This window comes from Myodes glareolus, chromosome 5 (assembly GCF_982192425.1).
Source record: "Myodes glareolus chromosome 5, mMyoGla1.1, whole genome shotgun sequence".
Lineage (NCBI taxonomy): Eukaryota > Metazoa > Chordata > Mammalia > Rodentia > Cricetidae > Myodes > Myodes glareolus.
In genome coordinates, this window is record NC_142030.1 from 98,073,353 (window position 1) to 98,093,809 (window position 20,457).

At 42.4% G+C, this 20,457-nt stretch overlaps 1 protein-coding gene across 7 annotated transcripts in view; it reads left to right on the forward strand.

The window, feature by feature from the left end:
* Nckap5 (NCK associated protein 5) overlaps nucleotides 1-20,457 on the forward strand; it is a 912,731-nt gene that overhangs the window by 416,903 nt on the left and 475,371 nt on the right. For all 7 annotated transcript variants that reach the window (XM_085688321.2, XM_087906588.1, XM_048443779.3 and 4 more), the window contains one exon: nucleotides 11,948-12,081. In XM_085688321.2, the coding sequence (XP_085544447.2) occupies nucleotides 11,948-12,081 (134 nt within the window). The remainder of the gene's footprint in view (nucleotides 1-11,947; nucleotides 12,082-20,457) is intronic.

The window sequence follows — 20,457 nt, forward strand, 5'->3', positions numbered from 1 at the left end:
CAGATATTAGATGTTTTCAGAGCTCCCAAAGTCTTTATCCCTTCTCCAGAGCACAAACTGAAATTTTTATTATCGATGGCTGCTATCAAATTTCATTCAATGTGGGCGAAGGGGTATCAAGTTGGTTTTGTTTCTCAATGTCCAGTACCAAAGTTAGAATGTAAAAAAAAAAATGAATGCAGAAAGAACAACAACAGAAATAGTGGATCACTTCCTAGAAGAACACTTCGGACTGACTCCCCATCAACAGTAGATCTTGACTGGGGCTCCACAAGTGATACCACATTCTGCCTCCCTGCCTGTTTGTGTTTTGTTTTTTTTTCTGAGACAATGTCGCTCCATCTCCTGCCTCAGCTTCCTGAGCGCAGGTGTTGCTGCGGCTTGGTTGGGATATACACATACACATTCGTTCATTGACCCTCTGTGTCCAGCTTCACGATGAAGGGTTTATCTGAGGAGCTGACCAGAGACAGCAGCCTGGGAAGTCTTGAGTAGTCAGCATCTGGTACCCTATTGAAAATATGCCAACTCCTGCTCAGGGATGATCTTATACTTTAATTGAATTGTAATATTCTTTTTGAAATCACTGAATCTCTTTATTATAGATGTATGTGGGCGCATGTGCCACAGTACACACGTGGTAGCCAGAGGGTGATTTGTAGGAGTAGGTTTTACTTCTACTGTTTGATAGGCTCTCAGGCCAGTGCCTTTACTGACTAAATCATCTGGTAGGACCACATTGTGATATTCTTGATCTCTCTCTCTCTCTCTCTCTCTCTCTCTCACTTTCTCTCTCTCTTTGTCTTATATATACATAGACACTTAAACTTTTTTTTTTTACATTTTACAGTCTCTAACAAGGTCTTAGAAGGGAGAGACTTAAATACATCAGCTGGTTTAATAGATGATGTGAAAATTTACTAGAAAAAAGTCCTTAGTGAGGCAGCTAAATTCTAGACCCTGAAAGTCATATTGTCTGCACACAGCCACTGATCCCCGCCACTCCCCTGCTCCGCGACTCATGTGCTTGTAGCCTTAGGTGCTGCATAATCACAGAAGAAGCAAACAAGGAAAGGACTGAAATGGAAACAGTGCTCACTGCCTGCTGTCCCATGTTGTCCGTGAATGCTGTGACCACAGTCTGTAACATGACGAACGTGCTCAGAACTCAGCTGGCCTTCATATTAATTTGCCATTTGTAATGTTAGGAATAACTTTCTTTTATTTTCATTCATTTAGCGTGCCCTGCAATTGTTTCCCACTTCCTCCATGAGCAAAGGAGGCCTGCTTTTGTCACTTTGATCATTGATTGCTCTTTGGCTGTTTCCTCCTTACTTACAAGTCCCTTTGATCCTTTCATCCCCATCACCCTCTGTCATCCCTTCCCCTGTGCTGATGAGCCCCTTCTCCCATACATGTCCCCACGGAGTTTACTTACTGTTGCTTGCAAGCTGGGTGGAACTCAAGTAGCTTACAGTAACTGGCTCCACTACTGGTGAAAAGGTCTACCCACCTTGCCCAGCAGCATTAATTGTCAGTAGCCCCTCAGGGAGGGCTGGACCTCATGAGCCCGCCTCCATCCATGGTGAAATGTTGATAGGATCAGTCTTGTACTGAGAAACACGGCTACAATCAGTGCGTGGGTACAGTGGCTGTGTCTTGCCCAGAACATTGTCTTTTGCTCCTCATCTCCCCATCATCTGGCTCTTGAGTTCTTTTTGCCACCTCGTCCCTGAGGTTTCCTGAGCTTTTAAGGAGGGGATCTAGCTGCTCCATTTAAGGCCAAGCACACAACAGGTGATTATTCTCAGTACTTGAACTGGTTATGAGTCTGTATATCAGGTACTTCCTACAAGGTGTACTTAAATGTGGCTCTCCTTTTGTTGTTCTGAGAGAGGGGCTCCTGTAGGACAGATTGGCTTCCAGCTGACTTAGGCAGATCATAAACTTGAAACCCCAGTCCTCCAGTGTCTACCTTGGGAGTGTCTGTGGTTCTAGACATATATGCCTCTGCAAGCCCATCCTGAATGGTGACGGGGCTCAAACCTAGGGCTTCTGGTATACCAGGGCAGCAATCTCCCCACTAAGCTACTCTGTAGCACCGAGGTATACTTTTAATATCTGTCTGCTTTCTTATCTCTTACACTGTTGTATAGCTGTTGGTACCAGCTACAGTGTTGTTTCAATGTTTTTAACCACAATCTTGTTGCATAGATAGATAACTTTTATATTAAAAATAAAAAATAAAGCAGAATCTCTGTGGTATAATGTCTATTTATTAACAACTGCTTGTAACTTATGTTCAGTACGGTGAACTCTGCCATTAGTGGGTCCTTTATAATTCCTCCTGACCTCAGAGGTGAAGCCACTGTGGTATAAATGGCACACCTGTTCCTTAGTGACAGTTAGCAATTACAAATTGGAACCTTCAGCAACGTGCATGTTCGACCTGATTCTTTGGTAATACTTCCTGGGAATCTTACGCTCTATAAAATATGTTTGTTGAACATTATGATTTCTCAGTACTTGTGAAAGGGAAGGAGACCTATTTTATAACATGCAAAGCCTGGGGGGAGAAAAACCTAGATTTTAGCATTGTGATATCCTGAAAAGGGTAAAAATTTCTAGAGAGATTTTTCAGGATCTTACTATAGTAATATTGAAAACGTTTGATACTCGTTTTTACTGTGCCATATTCAGGCACAGAGTTAGTTCTGATCTCATATTTATGTTTATGAAAATACACATAGTAATTTATAAATGCAGAAACAAGGGGAACATATCACTCTCCCCAGCCTGGATGCAGGAGGCCCCCAGTCCTTGGTAAGCCCTCCTCCTCCAGCAGTCTGCAGAGAAGGACTCTAGAAGTGGATTGACCTTTGTGCTTAGCTAGAGAGACCTGGGCGGTACATGGTCACCCTAGAAAAATAAGCGTCTTACAGAGCCTCTTTGTTCTTAACAGCCTAAAGCACTTACCAAGATTTCTGTTTCCCTTTGATTGTAAGTTCTATAGCAAGGGAAAGGTACTGATGTTTCCTGTGGTAAGATAACTCCTGCTGGGTTCAGTCAGGTCTGACAGAATGTTCCAGAAGAAACCACTTGTGAACGAGAGAGAGCTAAGCATTCAGCCAGGAGTAGGAACTAGGGAAAAGCTAGGAATTACAAAGCAGGCCCCACCCAGCATGGTTCCCAGCACTTATCTAAAGTACTCACAGTAGACCTGTGGACAGACCATGTGCAGTTCCCAGTGAGCTTCCGTGTCTGGCTACACACTAGACAGATATTCTGTGCTGGCATGTTTTTATGAATGGTATTTATCATGTCTTCAATTTGTTCACAGCTGCTGACACTGGGGACTAGCCCTACAGTATGACATTATCCTTCATTTAAATGATTGGTCAAGGGCCAAATATAGCCAGTCAGGGAACTGAGAGATAAAGAGACTACCCTGTAAGTATAAGGACCTCAGTGTAATCCCAAAAGACACACAAGTGCACAGATACACACACACACACGAAAAAAACAATAACAACAACAACAACAACAACAACAACAACAACAACAACAAACTGGTCCCAGCACCAGGGAGGTGAAGACAGAAAGATCAGTAAGATTCCCAGGGTTTTCTGGCCAGCTATCCTTGTCTAATTTGGGAGTTACAGGCTCCTGAGAGACCAAGTTTCAAATATAAGGTAAGGAGTGATTATGAAATATGCCTAGATTTGACCTCTGACTTCCATAGACATATGCACACATATATGTATATATCTATATCTATATCTATGCATACTTGCATAGATGTTTTTGTAAGAGAATACATTTTCCTTTTTAATTGACAAACTGCATTAATTGACTCAGCTCATATTAGTGTTTCATGATTATTTTTTTAAGTAAAAATGATATTTCCATAAAGCTTACCTCCCAGATTAGCACAGACTAAGTTTTCGGTAGGAAATCTCTTGGCTTTCTCCTAAGGCAGACAATTCCGTGAAACAGAACACTAAAGCATTGAACCGTAGCTTGCTCACGATTCCATGACGATCATTTAACTGTTCTGACCTTTTCATGATAAAATGTGAAAGTTTGCATTTCCTAACAACCATGAGGCAAATTGCGGGAAATCATTTTTTGTTGTTGTTTTTTATTTTTTAACTATCTTTTATTGTTTTAAAAACAAGCTATCTTTTTATTTTACATACCAATTCCAGGTCCCACTCCCTCCCCTCCTTCCATTCCCTCCATCTACCCCCCCACCTCACCCCCCATCCACTCCTCAGGGAGAACAAAGCACGTTGCTTTGAGGAAGGTTCAAGACCCTCACTACTATATCTAGGCTGAGCAAGGTATCCATCCATAGAGAATGAGTTCCCCAAAAGCCAGAACAAGCAGTAGGGATAAATCCTGGTGCCACTAGCAGTGGCACCTCAGTTTGCCCCAGCCATACAACTGTCACCCACATTCAGAGGGACTAGTTTGGACCTATAATGGTTCCTTCCCTGTCCTGCTGGAGTTGGTGAGCTCCCATTGGCTCAGGTAAACTGTTTCGGTGGGTGAAAGCATCATGGCCTTGACCTCTTTGCTCATATTCTCACTCATCCTCCTCTTCAACTGGGCTTTGGGAGCTCAGTCCAGTGCTCCGATACAGGTGTCTGCCTATGTTTCCATCAGTTTCTGGATGGAGGTTCTTTGGTGACATTTAAGATATTCATCAGTCTAACTACAGGGCAAGGCCAGTTCAGGCACCCTCTCCTCTATTGCTCGGGGTCTTAGCTACCCTGGCACTGGAAATCATGTTTTAAAAATTGTGAAAGTTCTCCTAGAATCTGTCCACTCTAAAGTGCTAGAAGCTGGTCCCGTAAACACCAAGTCGGTTGTTCTCAAGGCTTTGTTTGAAGAAACAGCGCTATGCAAAGAAAAATCTCTGCAAGGCAATGGGAAATGTGAAGGCCATCTGGAATGTTCTCCAGATGAATAAAAAGCATTTGTGGGAAATTAATATTAATTGCCAGGATCCTGCAAGCCACTTTGTGGCAGTCTTAAACGCTTCAGCAGTAACTGGTACAGTCAGATGTTGACATTATAATTATTCTCTTATTTTAGAAGAGTGAATAATTATCATAGCAAACACTCTAATTTCCCATACACATAATTACACCCATTCACCGAGGAAAGACAGGAATATAAAGATTCCTAGTCTAAATAGGCTTTTTCCTCTCTCACTGATCTACAAAACCAAGGGGGCCGAGCAGAGTGAACAGAAAATGTGCAATCTTAATAAATGCAATTGCAAATGCTCTGGAAGGAGAGTCCTGGAAGAAATGGGATTTATGATTTAATAATTAATGAGCGAAAGTGACTGATCAGATGAGACGAATATCAAGTTCGACTTTTATTCTGAGAGCTAGGGGGAGAAATCTGTGGACAGGGCCCAAAAGCAACAAAGTCAACTGTACGAATCCTTTAAAATAAAGAACATGTATGTATATTCTCCTTGGTGTCAGGATTCAGACTCAAAGTGGTTACCGACTGTCAACTGAAGGAAGGCGGTGGGAATCGGTGTCGAGTGGATGCAGCTGCACTTAGCTGGTACTTACTGCAGGGTTTTGGACGATTTAGGAATGTGCTACTGTGATGGGCAGGTCCTTAGCAAGCTCAAGGCTTAGTCTCCTTCTCAATACAGCTGCATATGGAGTACATAGCAAACAATAGGATGCTATGTAGTTCTGAAAAGCAGAGCTAAGCGTCGAGAGTATGAGAGACGATGACATGTATATAAGACTCAGGAAACTTTAAGGTCAGTGATGTGAACGTGGGGGGAAGGCATTCAGTATTGTGGATGCCATCTTCTGGGCAGGACACAGTCTTACACGCTAGCTCACAGCAGCTCTGATTACCCGCACAAACCCTACACAAATGGAACCCATCAATATTCTGTCAGGGATCTGCAAGGGCTCTCAAAGCTCGGCCGCTCTCTGAGGACCTGCATGCAGGAGTTAACAATCAGGGAAGGAGGTGTTTTCTTCAGTGGCGTAGCTTTTAGTAAGTTTTCTATAGTCTTATAATAAATAACCCCTTCCCTCATGCTCTTATAAGCAGCTCTAATGATGTTCAACTGGTTATGAATAATAATTTAAAAAGGACATGGGAGTACAAGGTGACTTCATTGAGAAAAAGAAGAGGATCAGTGGAGAGGGAACAACAGAAGGTGAACTTGATCAAAATCCCATTTATATATATACATATATATATATGTATATATATATCATAGTGAAGCAATTATATATGATTAAATTGTGTTAAGAAAATGAAAGTGTATCAGAAGGTAGGATACATTGTAGGTAGGCACAATGTAAGAGAGACCTTAAGATTGAGAAACTATGGCAGGTGTTAACCTTCATGGGAAATATACTCAAGGATCAAGATTGGAAGACAGAAGAGAAAAGACCTCTGAATTCTGTGTAATAGGGAGCAAAGAGAAATACAGAAGTTCCAGGTTTAGTCCAGAGCAAGATCAGCTACAGAATACATCGGTTCTTCATGGTCCTTGTGTGTATCAATAGGGAAGGAGCAGAGAGGCAGAGGTGAAGCACAAACATAAATCCAAGGCCACTTGGGTCTGAGCGATGTCCCAGAGTATCCCTCCCTCTCCAAGTCCAGACTGCTGAGAGACTGGCCCGCTGCCCTCTTAAGTACAGAACATACAGACTCCAAAGCAGAGAAGTGGGAATTTAAGAATTCAGTCAAGTATGAAGGCACTTAATAAAATCGATTTCCAAGAATTCTCAAGTGGATGGAATAATTAATAGCTACTGTTAATTGTGATCAATTAACATGACAACAGAGAAATATCTGTGACTAAAGTAGAAGAATGTATCACAGACTTTATAAAAGAGCCCATTGGCCAGGGAAATGAAGCACTTACTGTATTGAGAAATGAGCCTTTGGACCAAGTGAATTTAGTGGCAAGACTGGTCTGTGAATACAGCGTGTCTGAATTAGGCAGCTGGCTGGAGACGGCAGCTTTACCACCCAGTTTGTTTGTTAGCCAAAGTCTTGACTACCTTGGTCAGTCCCAGCATCATCATCATCATCATCATCATCATCATCATCATCATCATCATCATCATCATCAGGTATTAGATTACTTACAAGGAAATGGTCTTCTGGAAACTTGTTAAAGTCAGAAAGACAGTGAAGCTGAAATCCCTACAGAGTAGTCCTTTCCAGGGCAAGGAACCATTGTGTATGACTGACACTCACAAATGACAAAAGCTGCCATTGCTTTCTATGGTAGTCTCTGGCTTCTAGAATTTACACCAAGAATGAATTCTTTGTCTCAGTATCAATAGGGTTTGTTTTTTCTCTTTAAAACCCAATAGAGCTATTATCCCTCTAGAGTCTGCTTTGTCATCCCCGTTCACAGTGACACGTTGTTAAACATCTACCTTTGCTTGCTCTCCATTGGCCAAGAAAAACCATACATCTCACTCATCCAATGACCTGAAATCGGGAGGTCAGTCCCTTCTGATCATTGCCATGGGACACTGATATCGCCATGCTCTGACTTACCTAACCCTGGTGTGTGCAAACCCAAGCACAGCATCTTGTTGAGATTGTGCTTCTCCTCTTGATAGTCCTTTTATCATTAGTAATTATATGTTTCCTGCTAGTGTTATGACTGGTTCTAGGCGTGTATAAAATGTGAGAGCTGGAGAGAAGCTTAACTCTTTAGAGGTGGATCCATACAGACTAAGTATATTTTCCAAGTGCAGAGCCCCCCTCCCCTTTTATGGCTGAATTAAAATATCTGGCAGAAAAAAACAACTTGAGGAAGCAGAAGTTTATCTTGACTCACCTTTCAAGTATACAGTCTATCATGGTGGCCAGTCCATGGCTACTCCATGATGTAGGAGTGTGAGTTAGCTGATCACATTGCACCTGTAGTCAGAATGTGCACAGTTGAGTGTTGCTGCCCAGATCACTTTCTGCTTTCTATTCATCTCAGGACCAGAGCCCATGGGATGTTGTCATCCACATACAGGATGGGTTTTCCCACCTATATTAACCTAATCTAGAAATTCCTTTATAGACATGCCCAGTTTGTCTCCTGGGAGAGTCCAGGTCCTTTCAAGTTTCTGATACCATCCTACCAAGGCTGAACAAGAAAGTTGTGAAAACCAAAGTGATAACCTAGGTGATTAACCTCATATCTTCTTTATTGCATGAATTAAGATGCCTGTAATGTTCAAAATATGCATAATTTTGTATACATATTTTTATTTTCTACTTTTCTGTTTATATGATGGTATCAAGACCATGGATGTAATGATGTTATATAATGAATTAAAACCTACCAAGTTTGCTCTTCATTCAGAATTCTAATTGATAAGTAAAATGAATTATTGACTGGATTCAATGAAAATTAGTATTTTTCTTTGTGTAATACAATCATCCATTGTCATTACTTTGTGTATGCACAAATGTGTGCTTAAGTGTGGAGAGCAGAGTTTTGTGTCTGGGGTCTTCCTCCACCGCTTGCCGTTGTGTTCCCTGGGACAGAGTCCCTTACTGACCCCAGAGCCTGTTCAGCAGGCTAACATAACTAGCCACCTTGCTCTGACTGTCACTTGGGGGACAAGCACTTTATCCACTGGGTCATCTTCCAGCCCAGAGATTTCTTTTGCTTGAGGAAAGTTATTCATATTATACGACTCACCTGTGGCTTTTCCTGTAGGGCTCCCCCTCGGCAAAACGAATGTTTCGAGATGCATCCACTCATCCGTCTGTCCTCTTTGCCCTTGAAATTCCTGCCTACCCCAGCTCTGCTTCCTGTCGTCAGCCCTGTTATCTAAGTCACCCTTTTGTCCCTCCTCTCCCTTCAAAAAGTCATGGTCTGTGTCTTTTTTTAGTTAGACTGAAAGCTGCGTCTCCCTCAGGTGATGTTATCAGCACTGTGGATAGATCCTGTATGGCTTCTATCTGTGCATCACAAAATCTGATTCTGATTCTTCTGTTACAGCCAACAGTGCGTGCTTTAAAAAATCAATGCCGAAGTTCTTTATCTGCATCTCAGCTTCTAGAATGACCGAATCTTTCATAACTAATGGAGATATTGAATTCAGAGGGCTTAGGGGGAAAAATACATCGCAATTTGTGTGAAAAGCAAAAATGGGACTGCAATTAGATGCTGTAACTATAGCTTAATTTAGATCCATTTGACATTGGTTTGATAGAAATTTGTAGAGAGTTTTTAAATTAAAACTAGCTTTTTTGGTGAAAACATTAGTTTAATTTCTACATTGATGTATTTGGCTTATAGAACTCTCTCTCTCTCTCTCTCTCTCTCTCTCTCTCTCTCTCTCTGTGTGTGTGTGTGTGTACGTGCGTGTGCACATGTGTACTTCTGTGCATGTGTGGAGAAGGAACCCATCTCTCGGCTGTAGCTCCTTAGGTACTGTTCACCTTGTTTTTTGAGACAGAGTCGTGGACTGACACTGGCCTGGGATACTCTGTTTGAGCTGGGCTGACTGATCAGTGACCCTCAGGGATCTACCTATCTGTGATGTGGGTTTTCCCTCTGTGTGCTGTGATTCTGTGATTACCATTAATGAATAAAGAAACTAACTTGGCCTATAGCAGGGTAGAACTTAGGTGGGGAAAGCTAGGCTGAATGCTGGGAGAAAGAAGGCGGAGTCAGAGAGAAGCCCTGGAGCTGCCAGCAGAGATAGACACATTGAAACTTTGCTGGTAGGCCACGACCTCGTGGTGGTACACAGATTAGTATAAATGAGTTAAATTAATATATAAGAGTTAGCCAATTAAGAAGCTAGAGCTAATGGGCCAAGTAGTGATTTAATTAATACAATTTCTGTGTGATTATTTCAGAGTCTGGACAGTTGGGAACCAACAGCCTTCTCTTTCATATCTGTGCCTCCCAACTATGCCTAACTTCTTTTTTCCCATGGTCCCTGAGTGGTCAAACTCAGCTGCTCATGCTTTCAAAGCAAGCCCTTTCACAGCTGAGCCATCTCCCCAGCCTGTCTTATGGGCCTCTAAGAGAAAAAAAGCAATTATTGATTTAGATTTCAGGAAGGAAGAGTGAAAAGGACCTGTGATTGGTAGGATGTTTTTAGGTACATTGGATTTTGATTGATAATCACATGGAGGTACCTTTGGCATTTTGGATTTATTTTTTTTTAAATCAGGACACCTTTTGACTGAGATATTTTTGTACGAACACAGGTATACAGGTATATAAAACAAAAGAGATAGTGACTATAAATCATAGGTATTTTTTTAAAAACAATTCTTTGGTGTATATGTAATTTTACTATCTACTGAAAATGAAATGAAATGTTCATACTCATGAAATGGACTTCCTTGTTTATTTTGACGTAAAGAATTAAAACTCCTGGCTAAATATTTAATACCATCGTCCACAGAATGTTTTCAGAATTGATGGATATTTTGGCTTTGTATTAATCAATACCGAGTGTGGTGCTTTACATTAATACATAGGATAAAATGACAAAGTATGTCTGCATTCATTTCAGTAATTTCTAGAAATTCTGTCCTAATCCTAAGCTATAATTCATTGAATTCCTTATTGTAAGACACTCGATAGCAAGAGTTCAGCACCCAGACATAGTCCGGGGCAGAAATGTACTGACCAGCACATGCTGAGAAACGGTGGTAGAACACACCCCGTCCTCTGTGACTAAAGCATTATGCTTCTGTAACAGCAGCAGACTGTGCGTGTACAAAGAAACACTGCCATTTGCACATCAGGGAGCTTTAGTCTGATCCGAGGTGTTCAGGCAGTGTCCCTTGGTGCCGCATGTCAGGACAGTGTGTGCAGTGCACAGTGTGCATGCCGTGGCTTCAGAACCAGGACCGCAGGGAAGCTGCAACTCAGCATGGACATGGGCTGCCACAAGTCCTGCAGATTCTTTATTTATTTGATTTTGAATTAATTTGGTTGTTGATCATTTATAAATGTTTACTGTTTTCCAAACTTTCATGACCCCAGCCCATATTCAGTCAGTGACTGGATCTGGAGTTCTGTCCCACAATTTCAGAAGCTATGGTCTAACTGACTTGAGATTCTTAGCCTTTCTGTGCAAACAGCGACACTTCCTTTAAATGATATTCCAGAGATTGAAGAGATAAAGTCATTTTGAACAGACAGTGATGTTCTATATCTGAATGTCTTTGACTTTGATGGGATTGTGGGGTCATAGTTTGTGACAAAAGACAACTTAGTTTAATGGAAACAATTTAATAACAGAGCAAAGCCATCCAGGACTCAACTTCTTTCACCTTCTGGTTTCTGTGAGCCTGTGCATGTTTATGCTTACCCCGTGAGGACCCGTTTGGTATCAGAGGATGGTACCCACATATGTTCCCATCACTTCTTCACTGTAGTTTTTGATCCAGAGTCTCTCACTGAACACAGATTTTTGCCTTTACAACTAGAATGCCCAATCCACAAGCTCCCCTGGTTCACTTTATCTCTGCTCCCCAGCACTGGTATAATGAGTATTTGTGGCTATGACAGCTTTAATGTTGGTGCTAGGGAGCTGAACTCAGGTTCTCTGCTTACTTGCAAGGCAAACATTTTATCTACCAAGCCTTTCCTCTAGACCAGGGTTCTTATGATCTTGAATATATGTGTAGAACTTTGATCTTTTGCTTCCTGGTATACAACAAGAGATTAGTAACAGAATTTACTTCACAAAACTGTTACCATCATTTCGTGTGTGTGTGTGTGTGTGTGTGTGTGTGTGTGTGTGTGTACATCGCCTCAGTGTGTTCATGTGCATTTTATGTCGCTCGACAAGTATCTGTGACTACGAAGCTCAGATAGCACTTAAGAACCAGAAGCTCTCCTTGTGTCTTGTCTGGGCACGGACACCCTCTGAAGGCTATGCCTTTGTGTGTTTTGTAGCATGAGAAGCTGATCCATGAGTTGGAAGAGGAACGACACTTACGGCTACAGAGTGAGGAGCGGTTGCGGGAGGTGACCCTGGAGTCGGAGCGCAACAGGATCCAGATGCGTGGCCTGCAGCAGCAGTTCTCCAGGTACTGTCCCTCAGTGAGCACACCGCTCCTGAGGTCTCACCCCCTCTGCACAGTCAGACCTCGGGCTGACTTTCTGAATGCAAGCTTTCACTGCCTTCAGAGAGCGCTCCAACAATTCCGACCGTCTATTCTGGCCAAACCAGCCCCTTCACAGCTTGGTTATTCCTCTGGATTTTGATCTAACAGTTGAGGTTTGTTAAAGGTGGTTGTCTTCTCCTCCCTGATGCCTTCCCAAAGTGTTGCTCAGTGGGTTTGCCTGTATACAGCCAGCTAGGACAACAGGATTCTGATGGTTGTCTCAGGACTGTTCCATCATGTGAATCTAATTAGTTGGTAAATTCTTATTTTTTCCTAGGCAACCAAAAATAAAAAGTAATGGGTTTATTTCTTTCAAAAAGTTGAGATGGCTTGGGGCAGGTTTTAAAAATGTATACTGTTCTTGCAGAGGACCCGGATTCAGTTTTTAGCACTCACATTAAGCAGGAGCTAAGAATTGCCTGTAACTCCAGCTTGAGGGACCCACTGCCCTCCTTTGTCTCCCTTGGGCACCTGTACTCACATGAACATCCCCAACAACACACACACACATGCACACACACTTACATAATTAAAAATCAAATTTTTAAGAAAGACATAACTACAATTTGAAAAGAAGGTTTTCAAAACAAAAACCCATCTTAGACCTCTTTTTAATACAGTCAGAAGTTTTAAATTCTCATTAGTTAATATAGGGCCCAGTGATGGCACAACTTCGTGTGTTAAAATCTGTTCAGTGCTGAAGGAGAAAACACAATTGTACATTGAAGTCCTGCGTCCAGGTTCAGTTGTCCCATGGGGGACAACCCACTTTCCTTAATTTAACTGGAACACCGTTTTATTCCATGTTCCTATACTGAGGTCGCCCTAGGCTGCGACATGCTTGAGAAGTTGTACTAAAATGATAATGGTCATGGGTGCAGTGTGGGACCTATGTTTCTATCGTGAAGCTTTGTATCACACACAGTTGGCTATCTCCTTCTCTCCCCCCCCCTCACCCCCGCCTTCCTCTGTGGTGGTCTTGTCACACACATGCCTTGGCACACGTGTGAGTCAGAGGACACCTTTGGGTGGTAGGCCTTGTTTCTCACGTTTTCTGAGACAGCATCTCGCATTGCTTTTCCCTCCTGTGTACACAGGCTGGCAGGCCTGCAGGATTCCTAGAATTCTCTTGTTCCTGCCTCCCATTTCCCGATGGAAACGCTAGGAATGCAGACACATGGGCTCTGTTGTCTGCTTTTATTTGGATTCTGGAGGGTTTGAACTCAGGTTCTTACACTTTAACAGCAATTGCTTTATCTATTGAGCAGTCTCCCCAGCCCCTGCCCTAAATCTTTATATGTCTTACAGAGAGAGATCTCAGCTCAGCCTTGAGATCATTTTCCTCACTGTGCTAGCTAACACACACCGTGACTGCTTATGTCCTTGGTTTGGGGGCTTCAAAGAACATGGCAGCGAGGATTGATGACTCATCTGTATTCATCACTATAATTTAATACTCTGTCAAACTCACGAAATTACTCAGGTGGTATAGAAAAGCATCAATAAATACTTTAACATTTCCACGGCCCTCCTCTCTCATGCCATAACTTATACCCCCTTAGCCTTACTTCTTCTCCCCTCTGTGTGAACTCTCACTGCATGTGAAGCGGCCAGTAATAACAGAGGCTTTCCAGTTCAACTTGAAGCACTGTTGTGGAATACTTACCATTTTAATGATGCAGGAAAGAAGGGGGCGGGGCTCACTCTTTGCACTATCTAATTGAGACGTCTCTATATTCCAAGCTATTGATTTCCATGATGGGCCACATAAGACACAGTAAATTATTTTCATACGCTACTAGGTGATGCAAGGTCACCAGTTGTAAATCAAATGACAATCTCACAGAAATTTGCGTTACATAAGAGTCCGAACTCTATCCTGGGCTGAAAAAGAAGATAATTATATGTACAATAAATAGCAGTTGGTTACCCGTCCTGCTTTTGTGAGGGTATTTCCCACTATAATCAGGTTTCTTATGTAGAGCTTAAACGGCCTTTAAAAGGTCAACTACAATTATAGTCAAAGAACTAATAGACATCAGCCAGGGAGGGGCATAGATAACAGATAATTACATGATGATTTGGGATCATTGAACTATTTTGATGGCCTTTCACACTACAAACTTTAGTTTTGAAGGTATTGCTAGTAGTGGTTGTTTATATAGCTCCGTTCATGTCTTTGTAAAGACCTCGGGGTTGAAGAACACACCTTTGGGTGTGTTTGGGGGTGGAATGGTCATATAATTACATGGTATCCAAACAATTATGTTGGTCTTTTAAACTTAAAAAAAGTACTTATGTTAATTATGTGTATGTGTCTCTGTGTGGGTGTGTGCACATGAGGGCCATGCCTGTGGAGGCCATAGAAGGCCATTGAATCCCCTGAAGCTGGGGTCATAGACAGTAGCAAGACCCTGATTTCAGGTTCTCCGTAAGAGTACTCCTTGCTCTTAGCTGCAGAGCTTCCTCTCCAGCCCTCAAATTTAAAACATTTATATTCATAAATATTCATAATGTTGTCTTTTCCCATCCCGTGCTGACAGTTTACTCTTGCATCTGTAAATAACTGGGGGTGTTACATTACGTTTTCCATGGTCAGATGTTAATTTTTAAATCATTAGTGTGCTAATTCCTCTGAGATTTCTGTGACTTACAACAGAAGGTTGGTTTACAAGATGGCCGCTGAAGGAAAGGCTGGCTCCTTTAGAGAAACCATACCCTAGGTTCCCAATGGAAGAAGGTAGAAGACATATATAGCTCACATGCTCACATCCACTCCTTTACCTTATAAAGTACAAAGTAGGCCGATAAAGAAGGTGTGTTTTCAGATGAAACTTCTCCCATCGGTGAGGGAGCCCTTCCAAAGGTGAGTTCTTAGACACAGTGGCAGTGTTATAGCGCCTCTTGTGTGTCACATTATGTAATCAAAGATATTTTCCAGATATGATGGTGTTTAACCCATGGCCTGGCGGTGTACATGACTGACCATATTTTGTGACAGGTTCATGCTGTCACCATGTACAATTCTGTAATTGTTCTCAGCTCCTCACTCCTTTAGCTGTGTATTCAATGTGTGCTTTTCTAGTTAGCCACACACAGTGGTGGAGACAGAGCTTAGGACACAGCTTTTCTTACTCAGTAAAGATGATGGTGGGCCAAGGCCCAGGCTCATTATCTCACCTCAAGTTAGTGAAGGGCTTGTGCCTCACTAGACTCGCCTGGAGGGTCACCTGCAGGACCATTGTTCCCAATGGGCCAATGGGTGATATATTACCTTTGAATAAGGGGCTTTGAGGGATCAATTCATGAAGAAAGCAGCAACCCTCTAGAGTACCGATCTCACAAATCCTTACATGAATTGCACATGTATCAGACTTGGTTCCTCAGGAAGCAATCCAATGAATTCATGAATTTTTCTGTAAGCTGCTGTTCTTAGTTCTTTTTTAAATCAGTGTGTACATGTGCGTGGGTGTGTCTGTCTGTCTTTCTGTCCGTAGGAGAGACAGGCATGTCACTGTACGTGTGTGAAGGTCAGAGGACAACGTTGGGTGCTAGTGATCACCTTCTGTCTTGTATGAGACAGGGTCTCTTGTTCACCACTGCATACCCCAGGCTAGCTCACCAGTGAGCATCTGGGTCTTCTGTTGCCATCTCCCACTCACAGTAGGAACGCTTGGACGGCAGAGAAGTGCTATTACATTCACCATATGTGGCTTCTGGAGACCCCGACTTGAGCCCCCGCTCAGTGGAGCATGCCCAGTGAGAACTTTGCCCACTGAGCCATCGCCTCAGCCTGACAGCTACTTGTCTATCACAAACGACCACTTCTGTTATATACACATCAAGAACAAAGAAAAATGCAAATGCAGATGAAGAGGTCTTACTGTGGTCGAGCCTGAGATGAAAGCAGAACTTTGTCCCAACTTCGGGCATGCATGCTTGCTATTTGTTAATGGGTTAGCTTGCTGCGGCATGAATCATCAGGTGACATTAATGATTGCATAGAGCTGATAGTTATGTCTGGTTTCGTTGCCTAGCAGCTCTGTGCTTCGCTGTTTGTCACTTTAAATTAAAATTGGCTTAGTAGACTCAGCATCTGGCAGGCATATTTTATAAACCATTTCCTGTCAGTAAATGATAGCGTGCCTGGAGCACCAGAGTGTTTCCTGTGTAGCCTCAGAGTGGGCCCATTGTGTGTGTGTCAGTGCTGTGCATCCGAACAAAGGGAGCAACTATCCTGTGCCACTCTCCAGCCGTCAGCAGAGTGTCAACTTCAGGCTCTCACTCCCTACATCCCGGATTTCTTTGTGCCTGTTCCAACCTTCTTCTCCATCCCTTGTCTTCTTCCGTGAAGATGTTTCATTCCTTACCGAATCGGAGGTTTTCCTGTCACAGTTGACTGCTACGCATAAGTGCAATTGACTACATGTTGAATTTCATGAGGCCACATGGAGTTGATTTTACCATTTACCTCAAGCAAGGGTTACTGCTCCCATTATCAGCCCTTAAGAATTTATATGGTCCTCAGATTCTTGTTTTGTTTTTTTTTTTGTTCACTAGGAAGTGATAGGGACCTGACTAAGAAGTGGGTGCAAAAAACAATATATATATAAATATATATATATATATATATATATATATATATATATATATATATATCTTGAATTATTCTTTCATTGTATGGGTCTCATATATATTAAAAGAATATCTTGGGGGATAGACAGATAATTCAGCACTTGCTACTCTTGAAGACTAAGTTCGGTTCCTAAGAACTATGCTGGAAAACTCACAGTTGTCTATGACTATAGTTCTAGGGGATCAAACTCCCTCTTCTGGACTTGGCAGGCATCCTCATACATGGGCTTACATGGGCTTACACACACACACACACACACACACACACACACACACACTTATAAATAAAATAATCAATCTTAAAAAATAATTGAAGAGCAGCTTCCCTAGATCTCTTGTAATGAATCATCTATTTGCCTGTGGCCAATCAGCTGACTGCTCTTCTTTTCTCTTCCCAGACTATCAACGATCTTGATTTAAAACTTCAAACATTAAAACTGTTAGAAGAAAACATAGACAATGCCCTACAAAATGTAGGCGTCAGAAAGGACTTTCTGAACAGGATTCCCTTGGTGAAGAAATGAAGGGCAATTTGTCAACTTGGCTCTTAGCGTGGCTTTCCTGGATGCCTTATTCTTTCTGGTGCACATAGAGGGTAGTATTATTTTCTTTTTCATACAGGTTTATAATGTTTATTTTATCCTGTCCACACCCACTTCTCCCTTTCAACTTCAAGGCACCCATTAACTCATCTCTTTATATCTTTTCTTAAAATTATTTTAGTCACAGATATCCCACTGAGTCCAATTAGTGCTGCCCATGTGTGTATTGGCATGTGGCTGTGCCCTGGGGTGTGGGAACCTGCCATCGGCCATATTGGTAAAGGAAAGTGGCTCTCTTCCTCAGTGGTTGTTACTGCCAATAGCTCCTCAGATAGGAGCTGGGGGGGGGGCTTGAGCACCCTTCCCCATTCCACGCTGACATTTCGATTGGCTTGTTCTTGTGTTGGTCGTGCACAGGCAAACATAGCTGCTTTGAGTTGATGTATGTATGTGATCACAATGTCATGTCTGGAAGACAGTATTCCACAGCACCCCCGCCACACACACCTTGCTGGCTCTTAAATTTTTCTGCCTGTTTTCCTCAATGTCCTAGTGAGAGATTTTCTATTGATTTTGAGTTGCTATTTCCCCACCCTCTGCAAATTTTTTTCTGGCCGAGACTTTTCATGAAAATGGAGCCTGCTTGTTTTCCACACTGGATAGATGTACTCGGAATCTGAACTGACTGGAAGACCTTGCTTGGAGGATGCGTTTCATTCAGGTTGCAGCAGATGGAGGAAAATATCTTCAACAGTATTTTTAAACATTCCTGGTGAACATCACACAGGTCATGTTTTCCTCTCTGCAGTGTGTTTTAGTGATCTTACTCCAGCTGAGCAGAGACAGTAAAGGCAACTATCTAGAGATCCGGAGAGAAAAGCTATTTCAGCTAGGGCGGCTGCTAATTTGACAAGTCTAGAACATTCTGTTCTTCCATTGTGTTTTTGTCTTTACCTAAGAAAAGTGGCACGGTAACGTGTTATTTCTTAAACTTCTAACAATGAAACTACTAAACACTGGGCTGAGGAGATGGCTCAGTGGGTCAAGCGTTTACAGAGCAAGCCTAAAGATTTGAGTCCACTCCCAGAACCTGTGTAAAAATCCAAATGTGATATATTCTTATAATCTCAGTGCTAAAGAGGCAGAGACAGGTAGGTCCCTTTGGCTTGCTAGCCAGCCAGACTAGTTCTTGGTGGATTCCAGGCAGGTCAGACCCTGTCTCAAAAACTGGGAAGGATGGTACTTGAGGAACAACACCCAAGGTTGGCATGTGGTCTTTTCTCACTAGCTTTCTGTCTCTGTTCTGTCTGTCTGTTTCTCCCTCCCTCCTTCCCTCCCTTCCACCCCCTCCCTCTTTCCCTCCCTCCCTCCCTCTCTCTCTCTCTCTCTCTCTCTCTCTCTCTCTCTCTCTCACACACACACACACACACACACACAAACATATATACATACAAAAGAGTAATGTGTTGTTGCCTGCTGGGCATTCCTATGCTGTCCGTTAGTGGTGTGATTTCTTTGCAGGCAGCATTGTCCTGTCTGGGACTTGCTCTGAGTCTAGTGCTGCCATTTCAGCTTAAGTTGCTCAATAATTCTGTTTAAGTCATTGGACTCTCCAGATCACCATCTTTTTTCCATGTAAAATGAGGAAAGTGGATTGCTTTATGGCTTTATAAAGCTTTTTGTGCTCTTTAGAAGACAGTGAGTTAGGAATGAAATGCATTTATTTATCATGTGAAATAAATATTGCACAGTTGTTTCCAGGCCTTTGAAGTTTCTAGCATAGTTCCTGTGTCAATGTGATGATGGCGCAGCCTGCCTGTCTTAGGGCCCAGGCTTTCCTTCCAGTGATCTCGTTGGGATGGTCTGGGACCGTGTCTGCTTTGGAATTTGACTGAAGAACTCTAAGTTAAGAAACTATCATGCCAGATTTTTTAAAAATTGTTTTGGGGCCAGTTTGAAGTTAAATATTGAGGAACCTGATTTGACCAAAGGAATAATGATTTAAGGTGAGCAGCCATTCCTGGTCCTTATTCAGATAGTGTCTGCACCAGGACTTAATTGAACCTGCTTAGGAAAAGCCCTTAGGGGTGGAACTTTATTGTATTGTCTTGGTTTGCATATACAATTTCTTTGACCAGATAGTCATCAATAAAAATATCAGTGATGGTTCTGAGGAGGTGGCTCAGTTGGTAAGCTGTTTGACTTGCAAACAAACATCATCAAGCCCCCCAAACCCACATGAAACAAAGCAACAGATGGTGTTGGGTACATCCTTGTAAACCCAGTGATGGGGAGGTGGAAACGAGAGGATCTCTGTAATTCACTGCCCACCCAGCTTCAACATTCCAGCTACAGCTAAGAGATTGTATCTAAGAAGAACCAAGATGGACAGTGAACTGAGGTCGAACTCTGGATCTACATGGATGCACACACATACGCACACACACTATTACACACAGAGAGACAGATGCACTTCAACACGGAATTCTCAGTGGTTTACCTTCACTCCATATGGTTTCCAATGACTTAGTCTAACAATGTTCTAACTGACCTATCGGTACTGAGGACTAAACGTGGGTCTTCTGCAAGAGCAGTATATGCTAAGTCATCTCTCTGGCGCCATCTTGTCCAGTTCTGAGGGGCTGTAAGTAAAGCGAGAGTGTGTGGGTCTTTGAGGTGTTTTATGTCTTTTGTATGAATAATTAGAGTAGGTTTGCCAAGTGTATTATATTTTTTCACTTCGTGAGATTAGCAAACCATTTCCAAAGCAGCCACAGTACATTGTATGCCCCCTTAGCAATGTCCAGTTCTCATTGCCCATCCTGATGCGTGCTTGTCAAAACAGAAAGCATATAAACAGAAAACCAACGAAGTAAAAACTGGGCTCTGTGAACTGTTCTACAGTAAATATCCTTAAAATTAACACTACATCAAGAAAGACAAGTTAGTGCTAGGAGTATAACCCAGTTGATAGACCGTTTGCTTGGCATTCGCAAGGCCTGGGTTTGAATCCCAGTGCTACAAGAAAGAAAGGAGCAATAGTAGAGAGAAGAAAACCTTTCCAGCCATGCTGGGACTTCTTTCCAACCTTAACCTTTGACAATGAGCAACCGTGACAGTC